This window comes from Carex rostrata, chromosome 2, assembly GCF_964058835.1.
Source record: "Carex rostrata chromosome 2, lpCarRost1.2, whole genome shotgun sequence".
Taxonomy (NCBI): domain Eukaryota; kingdom Viridiplantae; phylum Streptophyta; class Magnoliopsida; order Poales; family Cyperaceae; genus Carex; species Carex rostrata.
This window is the reverse complement of record NC_135919.1, coordinates 15091689-15110956: the sequence shown is the minus strand read 5'-3', so window position 1 is coordinate 15110956 and position 19268 is coordinate 15091689. Positions and strand designations below refer to the sequence as shown.

Below are 19268 nucleotides of genomic sequence, written 5' to 3'. Positions count from 1 at the left end.
AATTACACTTTTTTTTGGTGATACCAGATTACACCCTATATTATCATTTTTTTTGAATTTTTTTACTATTTATTAAGATGGGTACAAAAATTCAATGGTATGAAAACAACGATTTTGTAAAATACTTAATAAATAGTAAAAATAAATAAAGAATATATATAATTTGAACTGCAAGCACATTTTAATATATCCATCATGTTGAACGATTTAGATTGACTGTTTGAAACTTGAAAACTTTGAAAACGAAGAATGTAATTCGGTGTCACCAAAAAGGATGTAATTGGATCCCTCTTCTTTAAAAAATCAGGTTTATAAGTCCAAACTTCATTAAAAGCAAAATAATTGAATAAATGGACTAGCTAATAGACTGGGGTCGAGGTATTTTAGAAAACTACAATAAACTCTTTGTAATATAGTTTTAGGTTATTAAAACCATTATGGTTAGATATCTTAATCCATGAAATATATTCCGTCTACATATAGTACAAATAAAATTTGATATATTTATTCTGAAGATGAAATTAACTACAAATATAGAGAATTCTTAATTTGATAAAATAAAAACATTCATAATATTCTTATTATCGGAACAACAATAGCAATAATCTTGTTTCATTTCATTTCATTTCAATACTTTTCTTTTTTCACGTACTGGTTTCTAGTATTTTCGAGGCGTTTGGGTGGATCTTGGTTTTGGTAACGGTTAGATAATTATTTTCGTAAATGTGAATCATACGTTAAATATGAATAATGTAAAAAAAGTTAAATAATAAATTACCGACAATACTTACTATTTGTTTATTTTTATTAGATATAATGATAATACCAGTTGTTAACGTTGACCAGTGACGTAGCAACACATTGTTATTTCAAAAGAAATAACAGGAACATGTTATTTTAATTTTAACTGTTCAAATTTTCCTATACAAGAATTTCAGTAAAGAAATTTATTTATGTACAAATTTCAACGAAATTGACAGTTTGGAATCAGAATAATAAATTCATGTTATTCCTTAGATTTATTTTCACTGATGTATCTGTATTTAAATAGAAATTTATTATAGTATATTGTATTAGGATTCGTGAATATAGAGTTAGGCTGGGGTGCTATGGATAGCATAGTGGCCTCTATGCTACGGCTCAATATTCGAGTTTTCAAAATCCAAACGGTCGATCCGAACCGTTCATCTTATTCTCCATATTAATATCTGCTTGGAGACCAAATTTTATAATTTTCTGAATTTTTTTACTATTTATTAAGCCACTTTGAAAATCGCTAATCCAACGGTTTTACTGTTTTGTGCAGCCACCGTTAGATCAACAATTTTGTAAAATACTGAATAAATAGTAAAAAAATTCATAAAAATGTAAAATTTGGTCTCCAAGCAGATATTAATATGGAGAATAAGATGAACGGTTCGGATCGACCGTTTGGATTTTGAAAACTCGAATATTGAGCCGTAGCATAGAGGCCACTATGCTATCCATAGCACCCCAGCCTAACTCTACTATATGTATATTGTACATTGTGGATATTTTGGAAATATATAAATGAGCATGTTTTCAGAGGAAAGTCTCTGCCACCAGAAATGTTGGTCGAAAGGATTACAAGTGAGTTTCATCTGTGGAGGAAGTTACGCTAAACCAATTTCAGTAGATTAATTGATAGTTTGGCTTATTTAATTATTTGTTTCTTATATTCTGTTGATGTGAGTTTTTTATGAGAGACTTTATCTCATTTTTACGCATTTTGAGTAGAGTACTGTTTTAGTTCTATGTTTGATGTAATTATAAATTTCGATCGTTGTGTTGCACTGCACTTGCTAAAACTTCTGATTCTACCATGAAATTTTTTTTAAAAAAGAGCGAACTATGTGATCAAACGTAAATAAAGATTGAGTGTATAACATTTTTATGTTGCTAATGAAGATTACTTTAACAGTTCCATAATATTTTTTTTATTAAATTCTATAAAAAAATGTCAATAAATATATATATTTTTAAAATCTGTGTGCCTCCGCTTCTGCATGTTTTCGTGACCATACGAGGCATTACCACTTTACCAGTGCATTCTCTCTAAAAAAACCACCAATTGACGTAAATAAACGAGATAATCCTTTCAAACCTTGGCCAGTTTTGTATTTTTACCGTTCAAACACCGCACTGCTCCCACGGCCCCACCTATCAAAACAAAATCAAATACACTGAAAAAATTACACCGCTCAAAACTTCTCACTGACTTGTGGCTCAAAAACTATCGTTGACCTACTTGTCAGAAACTCAAGCGCTCTCTTCTCTAGTCGGCTCGGTTTTCATATAACGGGACGGCGCCTTTATTCCCTCCCAAAAGCGCCCACTTTACTTAACCTCGCAAAAGCTAAAGCATAAAGCACCTCGCATTACCGACCCTCTCTTTTCTCTACTACTTCTGTCCCGGTGTTCACACTACACACACACACACGGAGAGAGAGGGAGAGGAGAGAAAGAAGAGAGAAGAGAGAAGAAGAAAGCACCAAATATGGGGTGTGGTCAATCGAAAATCGATCAGGAAGAAACTGTGGCGCGATGCAAGGACCGCAAGCGGTTCATTGGAGAGGCCGTGGTGGCCCGTAACGGCCTGGCGGCAGCCCATTCAGCCTATGCCATCTCTCTGAAAAACACGGGTGCGGCGCTCTCAGACTACGCACAAGGTGAGTCGGACATCTCCGACATCCATCGAACCCACTACACTGCAGCTATTACCTACTCTTCAGCTAGGGCAGCTGTAAATCCGCCTGCTGATAGGATTTTACCACCACCGCCTGTCCCTGGGAGAGCAGAGATGATGTCCCCACTGCAAAGGTCGTCTTCTGCACCTCTGGTTGAGGTGTCGAAGAACAAGGGGAAGGCACCAATGACCGCTTCAATAACAGAAGAGGAAGATGGGGATGGAGATAATTTTTATGAGACAGTACCCGGGTCGGTATTGTCTGACATGATGCATGAGTATCCTTATAAGCCGGTAACTGAAATGTGTATACTTAGCTCTGTTAATTTCAATTAGATTCAACTAAAATCTGATGAGTGATAAATCGACTAAATGATAAAGATAAAGGTGACTCTTTGTAGCAAGCAAAATATGAACCTAATATTGTCCTCATATCTCATCAGACTTCATTTAGTTAGCAATTTTCACTTTTTCAGAGACTGCCTAACTAGTCTTGCTTGTCATGTACGAGCTTACATGATGGGATCAACCATTTTCTTGGGATATATGTATAAATTTGACCCAGCCCAATCTTAATTACTCATATTATGTGTAAGGTTGGTCCTCAAATGATCTAATCCTGATGTAAAAGATTTGTTGGTTTTGCATCAAGAAAACAGAATCCTTGGATCAACACATTTAAGTAAACTTCAAGTCATAATTCCTGAGTAGTATTTTGAATTCTATCTTCACTACCTGTCCGAATACAACCACCCTATCAATCTCTTTGAATTGTTGTTAACTTCTTATACCACTTACAGAAATCAACAACAGAAAATAGCAACTAAAAGGAACTAAATCACTAATTACATATAATCCACCTAGGAAAATGAGACTGCACCTCTAACTTCACCACCTCTGCCGCCACCACCACCGCCGCCGCCGCCGCCGCCAAAAACGAGGACAGTGACCCTGCTTCATGTCCTGAACCAGCTCGACGACCATTTCTTAAAGGCTTCTGCAAGTGCCCATAATGTATTAAAGAATCTCGAGGCTGTGCGTATGCATTATCACTCGAACTTTGCTGATAACCGAGGTACATGTAAAAACACTATTCTCTGTTTTGCATTAAGAATGTTTTTGTTATTGCACTTTCCTTCTACGTTTTGTTTCCCACTAGAATTTCAATTATTCTTATTGCATGAATGTAACACTTTGTGTCTTTGTAATAATCTTATTGGTCTTTCAAAGGATATATCGATCATTCGGCAAGAGTCTTGAATGTCATCACTTGGAATCGGTCCTTTAGAGGTGCTCCAGAGAATGAAGAGGCAAAGGAAGATTTTGATAAGGATGAATGGGAAACTCATGCAACAATTCTTGACAAGATTTTTGCCTGGGAGAAAAAGCTTTATGATGAAGTTAAGGTATATATTGACGATTGTGCTCTTCTTGTAATCTAATAATTGCTAATACACATGCTTTAGCTCGGTTCTGTTCTCTGACAACATTCCCATTGGTTCAGATCACTTGTATTTTTCTGCTTCTCTTTTGATGATATCACTACATAAACATAATTTTTATTTATCTCAACTAGTTTGTGATGCTTGTCTATTTACCAGATGGTTCAGAGTAGCAATGTTCTGTTTTACTTCTTTCCATCAGAAATTCTATTCAATTATTAATGCAGTACCATCTAAAACCTATTTCAGTCATAACCCAGAAAAAAGAGAAATTGAGTAAATAAAAGAATACAAGACTTGTTATTCATCAAGTCAGGTATTAGTTAGTGTATGGCTGTTAGTTGTAACAAGCATGAAGAATTTGTCTAATGATAGCATGAAACGTTTGAGGAATGCAGGAAGTAGAGATAATGAAAATGGCATATAATGAGAGGTTGGCATTGCTTAACAAGAAAAAGAAAAGAGGTGCCAGCTCTGGATCTATAGAGAGGACAAAATCTATTGTGAGTCACTTGCACACAAAATATGTGGTCGCAACACAAACCATGGAATCGACACTCTCTGAAATTGATCGGTTGCGTGATTCTCAGCTCTACCCAAAGCTGGTGGAGCTTGTTGAGGGGTAAATTGCCTTGTTTCAATTTTTTCATCAAGAATTTCAATGAATTGCATGCTTACTATTAAAATAAAGAAACTAGATCTGTCCGGCCAGCAAATTACCATACTATGATGATTATGGTTTAGGGTTTAGGTTTTTAAATGTTGATGAAGAAACAACACTATCAGATTTGGAATTCAACTAGCAGAAATTTAGAATTAAAAATATATATGTTCAAGTTCAACTCAATGGTCATACAATAAGAAGTCCGATTACATGAGTATTTATCATAGTTATATTGATCAATACATAAATTTCTTTTATTAGGCTGTGGAGGATGTGGGAGGCAATGAATGAGCACCACAGCAAGCAACGCAAGACATTTGCCAGCCTAAGAAATTTTGACATCACAGCCACAACTAAGGAGACGAGCGAGCAACACCATGACCGCACTGCACAACTCTGGGAAATTGTGCAAGAGTGGAATGCACAGTTCCATAAGCTCACCACCTACCAGAGAGATTATGTCAACGCGCTCACCAACTGGGTCGTATTGAGTGTTATCCCAATAGACACAGATGTGAATAAGAAACTGCGACATCAGGAGCCTGAAACACCAAGCCAGGAACCAGCTGAGCTATCAGACGATCATCAAGATTTGCTCCCAATTGAGAAGCTCTTGCCTGAATGGAGTGCCTGTCTAGAGAAGCTTCAGGATGAGGCAGCAGGGACTGCCATTATTAGTTTTACTGAGGTATGTCGATTCTTTAAAGTTGAAACTTGAAACGCTACTGTATCAGTAAAGAGGTACACTGCCTTACTGGACATAAAAGCATTTTTTTTGGGGTATCTCAGATAGGGGTGAAAATGGAGCGAATGATATCCGATCTGTATTCGAAAAATTAGATATGGATATTCGATATCCGAATATTCATGTGGATATGGATACTGATATGGTTTTACATTTCAATCATCCATATCCGAATAGTAAATATATACCATATAGTTTAATATATATTATGAAAAAAATTATGTTATTCATCATTATAAGTAGATTAATATTATGAACTTAGTATTTTTTTAATAATATTTATATATTTTTTTATTAAATATCTGATCTGATCTGTATTTGTATCCATCTAATATCCTATCTGTATACAAAAAATTAAAAAGGGGAAATGGATATGGTTTTACCACTGTTCGCTTCGTATTCGCCCCTAACCGCAGACAATATGCATCAATTTTCTTTTTCCATCTTTGTGTGTGAGTGATATAACCCTGAATTAATTATGCTTATCATTACTATATATATACTAATCACTGCCCTGAAAAAAAAAGATGTTATTCCTGCTATGAATGTGTTCAGCTCTGCATATAGGTAAAGAACAAACCATGTAGGAGACAATATATGTAAATGACCAAAATGCGTATCTTTGGAAAATTGATTAAATGATAAATATCATTGAAAGGTTATTGGCACGATAATCATACTTCAAGCTGATGAGCTAAAGCTCAAGCAAAATTGTGAGAGGTTGCGGAAAGAACTAGAGAAAAAGAGACGACAATTCGAGGATTGGAGACAGAAGTACATGGAGAGGCAGTACTCGCATCCAGAACCTTCTGGCAACCCTGTGGGGCCTGGGCAGGACCTATTGGCTGAACGTCAGGCCGTGGTTGAGGCACTGGAGAAAACATTGAGGGAGGAGGAAATGAGATATAGGGACCAATGCAAGCATGTAAGAGAGAAATCACTCATCGGTCTTCGAAAAAACTTGCTTGAACTCTTTCGTGCAATGTCAGAATTTTCGCTCGGTTCGTCTCTTATGTATAAGGAGCTATTGTTGAGCACACAACCAACAGACGAAGATGATGATCAGTGATGAACGGTATTACAAATGATAATGGTACTGGTATTACAGGAGCTATTTTTTCTGCAATGCAGATACTGGTACTGGTATTACAGAATGACTCTGATAATTATTTCTGCCATCTTTTTTATAATTATGAGGTGAAATGTATCATGTTTGTTAAAAGAAGGAATGGTATTGAAGGGACAAAATAATCAGTTATGTTCTTTCTTTCTTTCAGTTTTCCATTTTTTGTGTGTGTAAAAAGATATAACTTTTATATGGTTTCTTCTTCTGTTGACAATGGTTACTGATATTGTATCTAGCTAAGACAATTAACAAAACTTGTTACTTTTCATTTTATCAATTTCGACATTACTAATCTTAATTTAGTAAACAACATTTCACATTTTCAGAAAACTTGAAAACTTTGTAAATGGCAGTTTTCAGTATTTAATGTGGATGTTGCGTTGCTCGGCTTTTTCTTCTTTTTTTTTTTCTTCTAAAAGAGCTTATGTTGTAGCAAATTGGTTCATGCAGCATTTTTTTTTTTTATGTATGATGCATCCTGGTCATGACTGTCTGCATAGGAAACAGAGTAGGTCCGATGTTCATCGGACCTACTTTGGTTCCAACGGGTTCACTCACCGTCAGATTGGCTTTAGGATTCGCATCTGCTTTAATATTTGTGCGCACAAATTCTGAAGCAAATTAGACGGTATATCTGCTCATTGGAACCAAACTAGGTCCGATGCTCATCGGACCTACACCTTTCTCGTCTGCATATGAGCAACTTGCGTTCCCACCCTTGACCAATTACTAACTACAAATGATATGCTCTCAAGGGGGGAGATGTCAATTTCCTTAATAGTCATATAGCCATCATCATGTTCGGTTACCAGTGGTGATGTTTTCACAGTAGCTTGTAATTTTAGGTATTTCCGTATTTGCTATAGATTGCTATGAGAAAGTATGATGATCATTTGTGTTTAGGTGTTTCAGTCTGGTTTTTCGAAATTTGAGTTGTTACTGGCTGGGCTGATTCAGTGCCATACATAAGCCCAATTGGGCTGAAAATATTTTGCGTCTTTTTTTATGTGCCTTTGATTATGGTAATTGCTGCAGCCGCTGCCTACCTTTAAAAAAAATAAAAAATAAAAAAATAATAAAAAATAATAACAATAATAATAATAATAATAATAATAATTTAATCATTCTTATGGGGCAAAGTTCCAACTTTTGAAAGGTTTGTGGATATCACGAACTCAATAAGCAGAGAGACTAGAATAGCGGCTTCAGTTCATGTTAAAAAGGGGGTTCGAGCAGAGGATGTTAACCATGGGGAGGGGGGGGGGGGGGGGGGGGGGGGGGGTATTGGCTTTGTGCTTGAGAAGGATGGTGAGCTAAAAGGCTACAGGGCAGCTCCTTGTACGGCATGCTGTCCATTGCAAGCGGAAAGCGGTAGCCTTAAAGGAAGCAGTCTTGTTTGTTAAAAGGATGGGGCTTCAATCTTGCACTTTTTTCACAGATAATCAGACTCTAGCTCAGGCATGCACGGCTCAACAACCTCCTCTAGATGTCGATTGGAGAGCATATAAAGAGATACATGAAATTTGGGGATTGCTAAAGGAGAATGAATTTGAGTGTACACATATTGGTCGAAGCCACAATGTGATGGCTGACTATTTAGCCAAGGGAGGTAGTGCACTGGAAGAGGGTTATACTGGATACATGTATCCTACTTTTAAGTTTTGAGCAATTGGTTTAGGCAGGTTAAGCTACGATATCTTTGTAACCTGATGTAAGTGATTTTGAGTAAAGTAATAAAGGCCTACGGGCATGAATGTTTGCACAAAAAAAAAATCATTTTTACCGGCCATAGCGAATCTATATTAATTGAATAGGGTCAATTGGCACTTATTTAATTTCAAATTTTTTGTATTTGTACATTATTTTTTCTGTATAGTTTAACATAAAATACTATGAGTATTGTAAAATTAATTCTTATACGTATCATGTAAATTTTATACAATTGATCTCTATTTATATTTGTCCCTGTAGTTTGAAAGTCTAGATTCATCTCTAATTATAAGGCTACTAAAAAAGACCGCTAGTTTGAAAGTCTAGATTCATCTCCTAAAATTAGGCTGTCTTTTTTAATTTAATATTCTATAATTCTATGCATGTTTACTTATGCAAGAATCAACTTTCCAGGACGAAATATAAAAAGACCGCTGGATTTTTTTTGCTTTGTTCTTGACAAGGTTCAGAAGGACTATACATAAATTTTTTAAGGAATCGACTAATTATCTCCCAGTTAATTTCTCTCATTCATCATCCAGTTAATAATTACTTGTGGAGATAATTAATTAACTGAACTTCATTAATTACTTGGGGACCACCTAATATTTGATATATTTTATAATTGACGTGTATAAATATGGATACCTATGCGCACAATATCAAGTATTCATACCTAAGACACCAAGTATTTTGAAAAAAACTGGACACATCACACACACATCTTTTACACGTTTTTAGAGTTAGGTTTTTTTTTCTCTGTTCAATTTAGATAATAAATCTGACGATCTGTGAGGAATTTTGCAAAATTAAAACCATAAACGTTTTCTATATAATTTTCTCTTTCAAATAAAATCCATGATGACTTACTTTCAGGTTGTCCGTTGTGAAAGTATTCATACATCGTCGTGAATACCTTGTCGTGTAAGTATTAATATCTCGTCGAGCAAGTATTCTTATCTCGTTGTTGAAGTATTTATATCTCGTTATGCATGTGTAATTGTTATAATTTACTTTATTATCTCCGTCATTCAATTTATAATAATCACAAGCTGAGCTTCGTTTGACCGGTTAAAGCTAATTTTTACTGCATCGCCACCCAGCATCTTTGATCAGTTAAATATTGTCAGCAGTGGCGATGATAATTGCTGGTAGCAGTATATCAGATCCAGAAAAAAAAAAAATTATTATTTACTTCAGTTAAAAAATTGCAGTGAGGCGCAGACATGCTTTTTATCCTTCAATTCAAGTCAAATGCTCTTCAATTTAGTAGGATAGTACCAATGCTCGAGCTAACAATCATCGTACAATAAAAATCGAACAGCTGTAATCGTGCAACGACCTTCATATTTTTTACTTAAATTCCAGAGGAGTAGAGGACTAAATTCAATCATTAAACGTCATTTATCCTGTTTGCAGTATATTCAAGATTCCTCTGGCGGTCTCCCAATCAACTCAGCAGCTCCTCTAATCCAAGCTAGAACTTTGGTTGCGATCGCATTCAGACGCGATGGAGACGGCGTTGGCCGCCACTGCTGCGACCTCCTCGCCGACCGGCTCCACCACCACCTCCTCCTGGTTTAGCGGCATCGTACGCGGTCGCTCGTCGAAATCCGTGTCAGCGCCACCTACGGTCGCATCTGGCAGCATCGTTGCATCACTCTCCGAGTCGGGAGGATCGGGAAGCCGCAAGAAGCAGCTCAAGGGGGCTCTGTTCAAGTACGGTTCCCAGCCCGCTCAGGTCAGAATCGAATCGATCCCTGCCGTTTGATTTTGCAATTGAATTGGGGTCAATCAATGATTTAGGGGTTGGATATGCACAACTCATTTATAGACTTAAACTGTAAACTAGTTCTCCCAGCTGATCATTTTGATAGAGAGATGATCGTGCTTCTTGTTGGTGTTATATTTTAGACCAATAAGGAAGATTAAATTACACCTATTTAAAAGTACATAATGGCATTGATGTTGACAATAACAATAGAAGATTTTTTTTTATTTCTGGAATTTCTAAGTTTTAGACTGTATTAGACCTCATTAGAACTCAATTATGCCTCAGTCATACAATTATACACCATGAAAAACTAGGGAGGGGGTTGTTGTGTACTTGTGTGTGTGTGTGTGTGTGTGTGTGGTGGTGTGTGGGGGGGGGGTGTTGGAGGGAAAGTCTGATATGTCAAGTATGGTATGTTGCCATACTGTTTACATAAGATTTTAGGGTGAAATATTAAACCCAAATTATTTTCGCAAAGAGTGATTGGTCCCACATTGTGAGTTGGGTTCTTATAGCAATACCCATTCGGAATTCTTTTTTCTTTAGGCAATTTACCTCAGAGAAGTTCTTTCATATTTTTCCTTTTCCATTTGTTTATAGAATGGAGTACTTGTTTTCATAACAGGTGGCATTTAAAACAGGTGATTTCAGCCAGCAAGTGGTCTTTCTTGGTGGCCTGACTGATGGCCTCTTAGCAACAGAGTATGTAAAAATATCTTGGAAACAATATTTTTTTTACCAATTTGATTGTGTCAGGTACAGGTCAACCTTGGTACTTGCTAATGAGTAGGGCACAGCTACCATCAGAGTACTAGCTTGCCTATATTTTGACTGTTTGCTTCTTGCCTGCACTGCAATTAATATTAAAATTCAAAGCAAGTTAAGGCTGAATTGTGTTTATATTCTGGCAAATTAGAGGCTTTATTTCACAGTCAAGGAACAATGGAGAAGGATTGCAGAAACTGGTCTTCCTGTTACGTTTACTGGTGTTTACCAGTGGTAAGATATAAATTATTGAGAGCTTATCGGTGTGTTTTTAGAAGTTCTTTATTTTTGTCATTAGGTATATTGAACCTTTGTCTATTGCTTTGGAGAATAATAACTGGTCTTTGGTGCAACCATTACTCTCTTCATCTTATATTGGTTATGGCACATCCAGCTTAGAACAGGTACTTGTTTATTTATTTTTATAGAAAGCTAAATTGTATTGTCTCTTAACCTGGTATTCTAGTGACAGCAGTAAACTTAAATTTATTTACTCTTCTTGAAGGATGCATTGGAGATAGATCAGCTTATCAGTTACTTGATTAATAATGAGAACTCTGAAGGAGTTGTACTACTTGGTCATAGCACTGGCTGCCAGGTCTGATAGCTTCTTTTATTTTATCTTTTGATGGCTACAAATCTTATATCCTACTGTACAGAATAAGTATTTGTGCATTGCAGGATATTGTGCATTACATGAAAACAAACTTAGCTTGTTCCAAGGCAGTTCGAGGAGTTATTTTACAGGTATTTTCCTTTTTGTGTATGTTTTATCATTGAAATGCTTTTGTGTATATTGTTGTTTTCCATAAACATACCATTAATTCTTCTTAGACCTCAATTATACTTGGAATCCTGCTGGTGAATTTGGTATGGTACAATGAAATTTGCAGTTATGTCCAAATTAAGGCCCATTAAATTTCGTTTGTCAAATTAGGCATCAAACTAACCTTAGTTTCTCTGAAATAACCTCCATTTAACTTAATTGTCTCAATCGGCCATCCAAACTCAAACCCCATTTTCTTCAAACATTCCTTTAGTTGAAAAGTAAGAACCCACTAAACCGAGATAAGAAAAGGAGTAAACAGAAGTTGAAATGATCAGCGTGGTCTAGAATCTAGATGCCATTCTAACCTGCACCAATTAGGCTCATCTCAGCATGTGAGATCATTGAAACAGGTTCAAAACTACATATAGTGCCTGAATTTGGCGCTTCTATCCTTTGTCAGTATACTTGTGACCCTGCCCAGATTGAAACAAAGAAATATTTATATTTGTAAAAAAAATAGGCACCAGTTAGCGATCGTGAGTACAGAGCAACTCTGCTGGAAACACCAACAATGATAGATCTAGCTGCTAAGATGATTAGTGATGGCAAAAGGAATGAATTAATGCCCAGAGAAGCAGATAATTGTGCTCCTATTACTGCCTATCGGTATGCTTTACATGCTATATTGTATGTCAATACCTGTCAGTTCAGGTACCATACCAGCATATACTGCTAATTGCGAAGTTCAGGTTTCCTTGATGCTTTAACTTACCTATCACTGCCTATAGTTATGTTTTACCTGCCACACAGTACATCCATAGCTGTCAGTTCAGGTACTGTACCAGTATATTCGCTAATTGCATAGCTCAGGAGGTTTCTTTGATGCTTTAATATTCAAGTTCAAAGGATCGGAAAATGGAATACTGATATTTATGTTCTTGGTTCGATATATGACTGGAACTCAACCAGTTGATTGATATGGTACTGAAATAATGCTTCATGTGCGATAAGATCTCATACTGAAATTAATAATATTCATGCAGGTACCACTCACTATGTGCTTATATGGGAGATGATGATATGTTTAGCTCAGATCTGAGTGAAGACCAATTGAGGCAGAGACTTGGTCACATGGCCAGTACACCTTGCCAGGTAAAATAGGACCCACCTCTCTCTTTCTCTCTGTCCAATCAACTTCCAATCATGGTGGTTGAGATAGTAAATGATATTTATTTTGATACTATTTTATAAATTTCACTTGCTTATTACCACTACCCTATCTGTTGTTGGAAATGGTAAATAATACTTGAAGAAAAAGCTGATGCTGAATACATCAATTGCGAATGTGTATCCTCTGCATTAACTCAAAAGAGAATTTTTTGAGTTAATCAATATCAACCGTTTGATTCTAAACGGAGCCAATCCTGCTGCTGCTTATAAAACAGGAGTCTTTCAAAATTAGTGCAGATCTAATCCGCACGAATCTTAAAACAAATCGAACGATTGAGATTGATTAACTCAAAAGATTCCCTTTTGAGTTAATGCAGAGGATACGAATTCCATCGATTACATGGTTTTTTTTTTGTAAGTAATTCTGTATTCCTTTGGTTTTCAGGTGATTTTCTCTATGGCTGATGAATATGTTCCAGAATATGTTGATAAAAAGGCACTTGTAGATAGGTACTATACATTCTATCTCAAATCCAAAATAACTGTTGGAACTTTTGATATAACGTACTCCACATCTTTATATTTCATTTACAATAGTCATTGTTATTGTTGTTATTATTTCTGTTTTGGCAGATTATGTCGGGCATTGGGAGGTGCAGAGAAAGTGGAGATAGAATGGGGGAACCATTCTCTCTCTAACAGAGTTCAAGAGGCAGTTCTTGCTATAATAGATTTCGTTAAGAGAGAGGGTCCCAAAGGCTGGGATGATCCATGGAGCTAAAATTCGAAATTTATTGAGAGGGAGCATGTTTTGAATTCCACTGTTTAAACTTCAGTTTGCCCCATATAGATGTCTTTTTCCTCAGTTTGCCTAGTAATTTTTTAGTTAATTTTGTTTACTGTGGCATGTCTTGTTTGATTCAGTTCCATTTAGGTGATCGGTTACCTGTAAATGATTGAGTGGTGGTCTCTTTATTTTATAGCTCAAATTTGCAAGTGTCGTTGTGTTAATGTCTTAATGAGTTACAATTATGTGATTATTGATATCTGTCTTAGAAGAATCCAAAAACAAGCCTTTCGCAAATTGCTTTGACAAAATATTGCTCGTTTAAAAAAATATATATTTCAGACAAAGGTATGGAAGTATAAAGGCTATTTTTTCAGGAGTTAATATATTTTTTGTTAGGATGTTAGAAGAAAAGCAAAATTAGAAAGAGAGACTGGTATAAATGTATGGGACCAAGAATTTCTTCAACTTAAATTATATCGAGTATGATGATTGATTTATAAAACACCGATTTTTCAAATAGAGAAACTAACAAATACAATTATGTTGTTGATGGAATGATGAGATGACAGGTTTAGATAACAGTTTGGGCCAAAGATAAAAGATAGGTTATGTTGACAACAAACTTATTTGACAATTACAACACCTGACTCAAAGAATGTCAAAATAAAAAATAAATTATCAATATAGAAAAGTAAAATAATAGATGTTTTCTTTAAAGTTAGTTAGGATATGTATCAAACATTCAAACTTGTTACAATTTAAAAACAATTAGTCATTTATCGAGCATTTAAATTAATGGTTTGATTTATTTATTTTATTTTTTTGTTGATGATCAAATGATTTCCAAATCGCATGAAATTTGGTAAACAATTCATTTTAAATTATAAAAGACATAGCTATAATTATTTTTATTTAAATTCTAATAATTATTTTATCAACTATGGCCGTTGTAAAATTGCCATTCCAAACCATTTTGTTTGCCAAACTGCCCGGATCCAAGCTTTGAATGCTTTTCAATGTTCACCAGGATTAGTGGAATAAATTCAAAGAAAATTAGCTAGAGAAATAGAATAAACACGTGTATAGATTACGCTCCCATCTTTTTTCAAATATTAATATCGTGTATCTACCTTAAAAGGAGGGGCCGATATACATACCCGTAAACAGTTATTTCATTATTTTTAATAAAAATTAAAAGTCAAACCATCTAATTATTTAATATACATAAAAAAATATTTTATTTGTATTTCCAACATGCAATCATATTGTATTATCTAGGAACAGACTCGAGTGAGCCCGGGGGAAGAGGAGGGCAGGGGCGGAACTCAACTTCAACTATAGGGGTGGCTAATCAAAATAAATATCATATTTAAAATACTTCTATATAAACCCAATTTTATATCACACAAGATAGTATTGTTTCTTCACTATTTGCTTTCATTTACCTTACAATAAGAACCTGAGATCTTTCTTTTAAAGATAATTTTATTTGGATTTAAATTAGATACAAAATTTCAATAATCTCTTCTATAATTCCATACAGAACATTTTTATCATAATTTATTTATTTTAAAAAAATATATAATAGACAATCTTGTATGAAAATAAAATATTAAAATTAGCCTTTATCTAAAAGTTACAATGAACAACAATTTAAAAATTTGTAAATAGTTGATAAATAAGAAACAAACTCTAATATCAAAGGAAAAAGATATTACGTTCTTCACATCAATTTAAATTTCACCTTTATAATTTTGATTTTTTTTTCTCTTCAGAAAACCTCTTAATCACTTTTTTTCTCTCCAATAAATTTTCTTGTTTTCCGGTACAATCAATAATACCTTCTAAAATGGTTAAGGTGACATCTCCAAAATGCTTAATGAAGATAATATTGTAATAGGTATGGTTTTTTTGAAAGTTTTGATGCTTAGATAGCAAGGAATAAAACAAAAATTTTATTCGACTCAAAACAAACGATATAGTTATGTAAGTGCAAGAAACAATCTTAATTAGCCTAATCAAGAATGGAGTAACATAATACCTTGGATTTGATCTCCAAATCAAATCAAGAAGAGTTGTCTTGCTTAGCAACTTCTTGTTCCCTTCCTCCTTCAATGGTGGTTGTGCTTTAGCCCCTCAAATGACGAGCCTCCTTAGGTATCCACCGAGAGATTAAAGAAATACTTGTATCTCTAAGACTAGTAAGAGATTAACAAGTAGAACCTTAATCCTAGTTTAACCCTCTTCTTAATTTATGAAAACTTATTAGAGGATTTCTAGATCTCAACACATGAGAAAAATTGGAAGAGAGGAGAAAAAAACAAATTTCGGCTAAGATATCTTTCACAGAATTTCTGACATTTCAGTACTAAAATCCTTATATCTTTTTCTATGTAACTCCAAACGACTTGAAATCTTCACCATTGGATTCTAGACTCCAAGGGCTACAGATTACATAGGTCATGCGTCCAGAATGATTAGTATTTTCCCTTTCAAATTCCAGTTCAAAGTTACCTAAAAAATCTGTCCAGAAATCTCTTTGCTCTTTAATGAGATTGATTAGATTTTATGACATATTTAAATATTCCTTAAATCATGCCATTACTAATCAATTCTCCCCAGCATATATTTGGGCTTTGGGCTTAAACATATTAATCATATTAATATTTAATTAAGTCCACAATCCCATACATTAAAAGAGGCCAACATATAAATTAATATTCCATGTTAATTTATATGCATCTCTCATGTGTCAAAAGCTATTTAAAATATGTCACACATACTTTAAATATTACTAGGATTATTTTATAACATCTCTATGTCATAAAATTGTTCATATATTAATAACATATAATTTGTACAAATTAATTATAACTTCTTATAATTAACATAGCACATATTATATACATATCACATATGCTTTATTAATATATTTTCTTTTAATCTTTCATATGGTGTGACCCTATGGGATCCCATCATTATGGCAATAGAATTAAACATTTTAATTCTATAAATCAATGATACAACTAGCCATGGTATATTGATTACCCAAATGACGTGGATGAAAAAGCACAATGCAAAATCACGATCCCTGTAACATTAAAAAATGTTGTTGTGTCAATTGCTTGTCACATGATATCCAAATAATCGTAAGGTAGGAATGTGTCATCCTTACCAATTATTCTTTCTTGATTTCCTGAAGTTTAATTATGATATGATTATCATATAATCATATTGCATGCACATAATATAAACTTTATCAAGGGGCCCAGAGATATCATCACTCATACTAACATATAAGGGACAATGGTTTCTTGATACGTATTGTTCTTCCGCATAAGTTATATGCACTGCAGTAACTGCCTTTATAACTCCTGGTTAAAGAGAGCGTTGGACAGTACCAACAATACACATCCCTTATGTAAGAAAAATAAATATCTCAACCAAAGAATTCTAGACACAATGAAATATCAATGACACAGAACACAATCCATATAATATTTCATTCTTGGGTCTGTCCAGTGCCATACATCTCCATGTATGCACATGTGTGATTAGATCGATAACTCCTTATCGTATAACCTATAGAACATGGCCATCATCTAATCACCACACTTATCTTATATGGTCAACCAGTGTACCTTGCTGATTGCCAAGATAAGGAACATTTAAGAGTAAACAAATTTATTCATTGTGAAGTTCTACAATTTAAGTTATCAACTCAAATGATCCACTAATATGAATACTCAAGGTACAAAATGATAAAATCATTCACTAATAAACTAAACATATCATAGATATGATCTGGGTCTAGGACACCAACACTAATATTTTTTTCCCTTTTTTTTAGTTTCTTTTTTCTGTTTTACTATTGGAAAAATTAGCAAATAAAAAAATATATTATCCTATATTCAATCCCTTTGATTATTTTGTATTATTATAGGGGTAGCTAATATATATAAAAATAGAAGTTTTAGTTTAATTTTTATAAACTTGACAAAAAAAAATGAAAATGTTGGGGGTGGCTTAGCCACCCCTTGATAGGCTTATCTTCCGCCCCGATTTTTTTATTAATATCCAAAAAATAAATAAAATTTAAAAAAATATCCAAATTCCGAACAAATTTCAAAAACTACCCAAACTAGTTATCCAATAACCGGATTTAGGACAAATTTCTGGTTAATGGTTTCCCGGACTTAAAACAATATATCCGGTTAACCATTAACCGGAAAGTTATATTTTTATTTTAAAAAAAAAATAAAAAAATCCGGTTAATGGTTAACCGGACTTGTATTTTTTTTTTAAGTTGTTTTTTTTTTTAAAACAGAAATTTTTTAATTTTTTGTATTGAAATATTAGAAATGTTAAATATATTTCTTTAAAAATAGATGAAATACAATATAATTTGATTTATTAGAAAGACTGCAACAAATAACCCGGATCAATATTTTTCAGGCCGAATTTTTCGCGGCTGTAAGAAAAATTAATATATTTCTTTATGTGTTATTGGAAAAAAATAAAAATGCTTAGATTCTGAGTTATTGATCCCGGTTCAAAAGTCACTTCTATGTAATCCAGAAAATATTCTGATCCTTCTAGAACATTTAATTTATGAAAAGTTGTATCTATTTTTGAAAAAATAAAAACTTTAAGTTATTTATTTATTGTTATTAAAAAAGAATTATTAAAATAGATACAACTTTTTATAAATTAGATGTCCTAGAAGGATCACAATATTTTCTGGATTACATAGAAGTGACTTTTGAACCGGGATCAATAACTCAAAATCTAAGCATTTTTATTTTTTTCCAATAACACATAAAGAAATATATTACTTTTTCTTACAACCGCGAAAAATCCGGTCTCAAAAATATTGATCCGGGTTATTTGTTGCAGTCTTTCTAATAAATCAAATTATATTGTATTCCATCTATTTTTAAAGAAATATATTTAACATTTTTAATATTTTAATACAAAAAAAAATTAAAAAATTTCTGTTTTTTAAAAAAAAAAACACAACTTAAAAAAAAAATACAAGTCCGGTTAACCATTAACCGGATTTTTTTTATTTAAAAAAAATAAAAATATAACTTTCCGGTTAATGGTTAACCGGATATACTGTTTTGAGTCCGGGAAACCATTAACCGGAAATTTGTCCCAAATCTGGTTATTAGATAACCGGTTTGAGTAGTTTTTGAAATTTGTTCGGGATTTGGATATTTTTTTAAATTTTATTTATTTTTTAGATATTAATAAAAAAATCGGCCTTCCGCCCCTGGAGGAGGGGGAAGGGCAGTTGACTCCCTTAATTTTGAAATTTTATAGAAAATATACATATCTATGAAAATTTGCTCTACGTAAAAATAATATTGACCTCTTTGGAAAAGTCCAAAGTCCTAATTTACTTGAATTCATTATAATTGTATGTACAAATTAAGTTAATCCTTTCTTTTCTTCAAATTTGTCAATCAGAGTATTAATTAGAATTATTATACATAAGAAAGCTGATTAGACCCAAAAGCTGGTTAGACCAAAATCAGAGTCCTAATTTATTGGAATCGGCCCTCTTCTTGTTAGACTAAAAGCTTATTCTCATAATATATATG

The 19268-nt window shown here is 33.7% G+C and overlaps 2 protein-coding genes across 2 annotated transcripts; both read left to right on the top strand.

The window, feature by feature from the left end:
• The first annotated feature begins 2392 nt into the window (after positions 1-2392).
• Positions 2393-6961, top strand: LOC144544758 (protein ROLLING AND ERECT LEAF 2-like). The gene is made up of 6 exons (XM_078293320.1): positions 2393-3001; positions 3572-3782; positions 3938-4113; positions 4548-4771; positions 5075-5501; positions 6217-6961. The coding sequence occupies exons 1-6, from the start codon at positions 2519-2521 to the stop codon at positions 6625-6627; spliced, it is 1932 nt and encodes a 643-aa protein (XP_078149446.1). The 5' UTR covers positions 2393-2518; the 3' UTR covers positions 6628-6961.
• A 2839-nt stretch (positions 6962-9800) lies between these two features.
• LOC144544748 (alpha/beta-Hydrolases superfamily protein) lies at positions 9801-13870 on the top strand. Its single transcript, XM_078293313.1, has 9 exons — positions 9801-10135; positions 10794-10870; positions 11232-11337; positions 11439-11531; positions 11615-11680; positions 12223-12368; positions 12746-12854; positions 13318-13382; positions 13506-13870. Exons 1-9 carry the CDS (start codon positions 9905-9907, stop codon positions 13651-13653), a joined length of 1041 nt encoding a protein of 346 aa, XP_078149439.1. The 5' UTR covers positions 9801-9904; the 3' UTR covers positions 13654-13870.
• The last annotated feature ends 5398 nt before the right edge of the window (positions 13871-19268 follow it).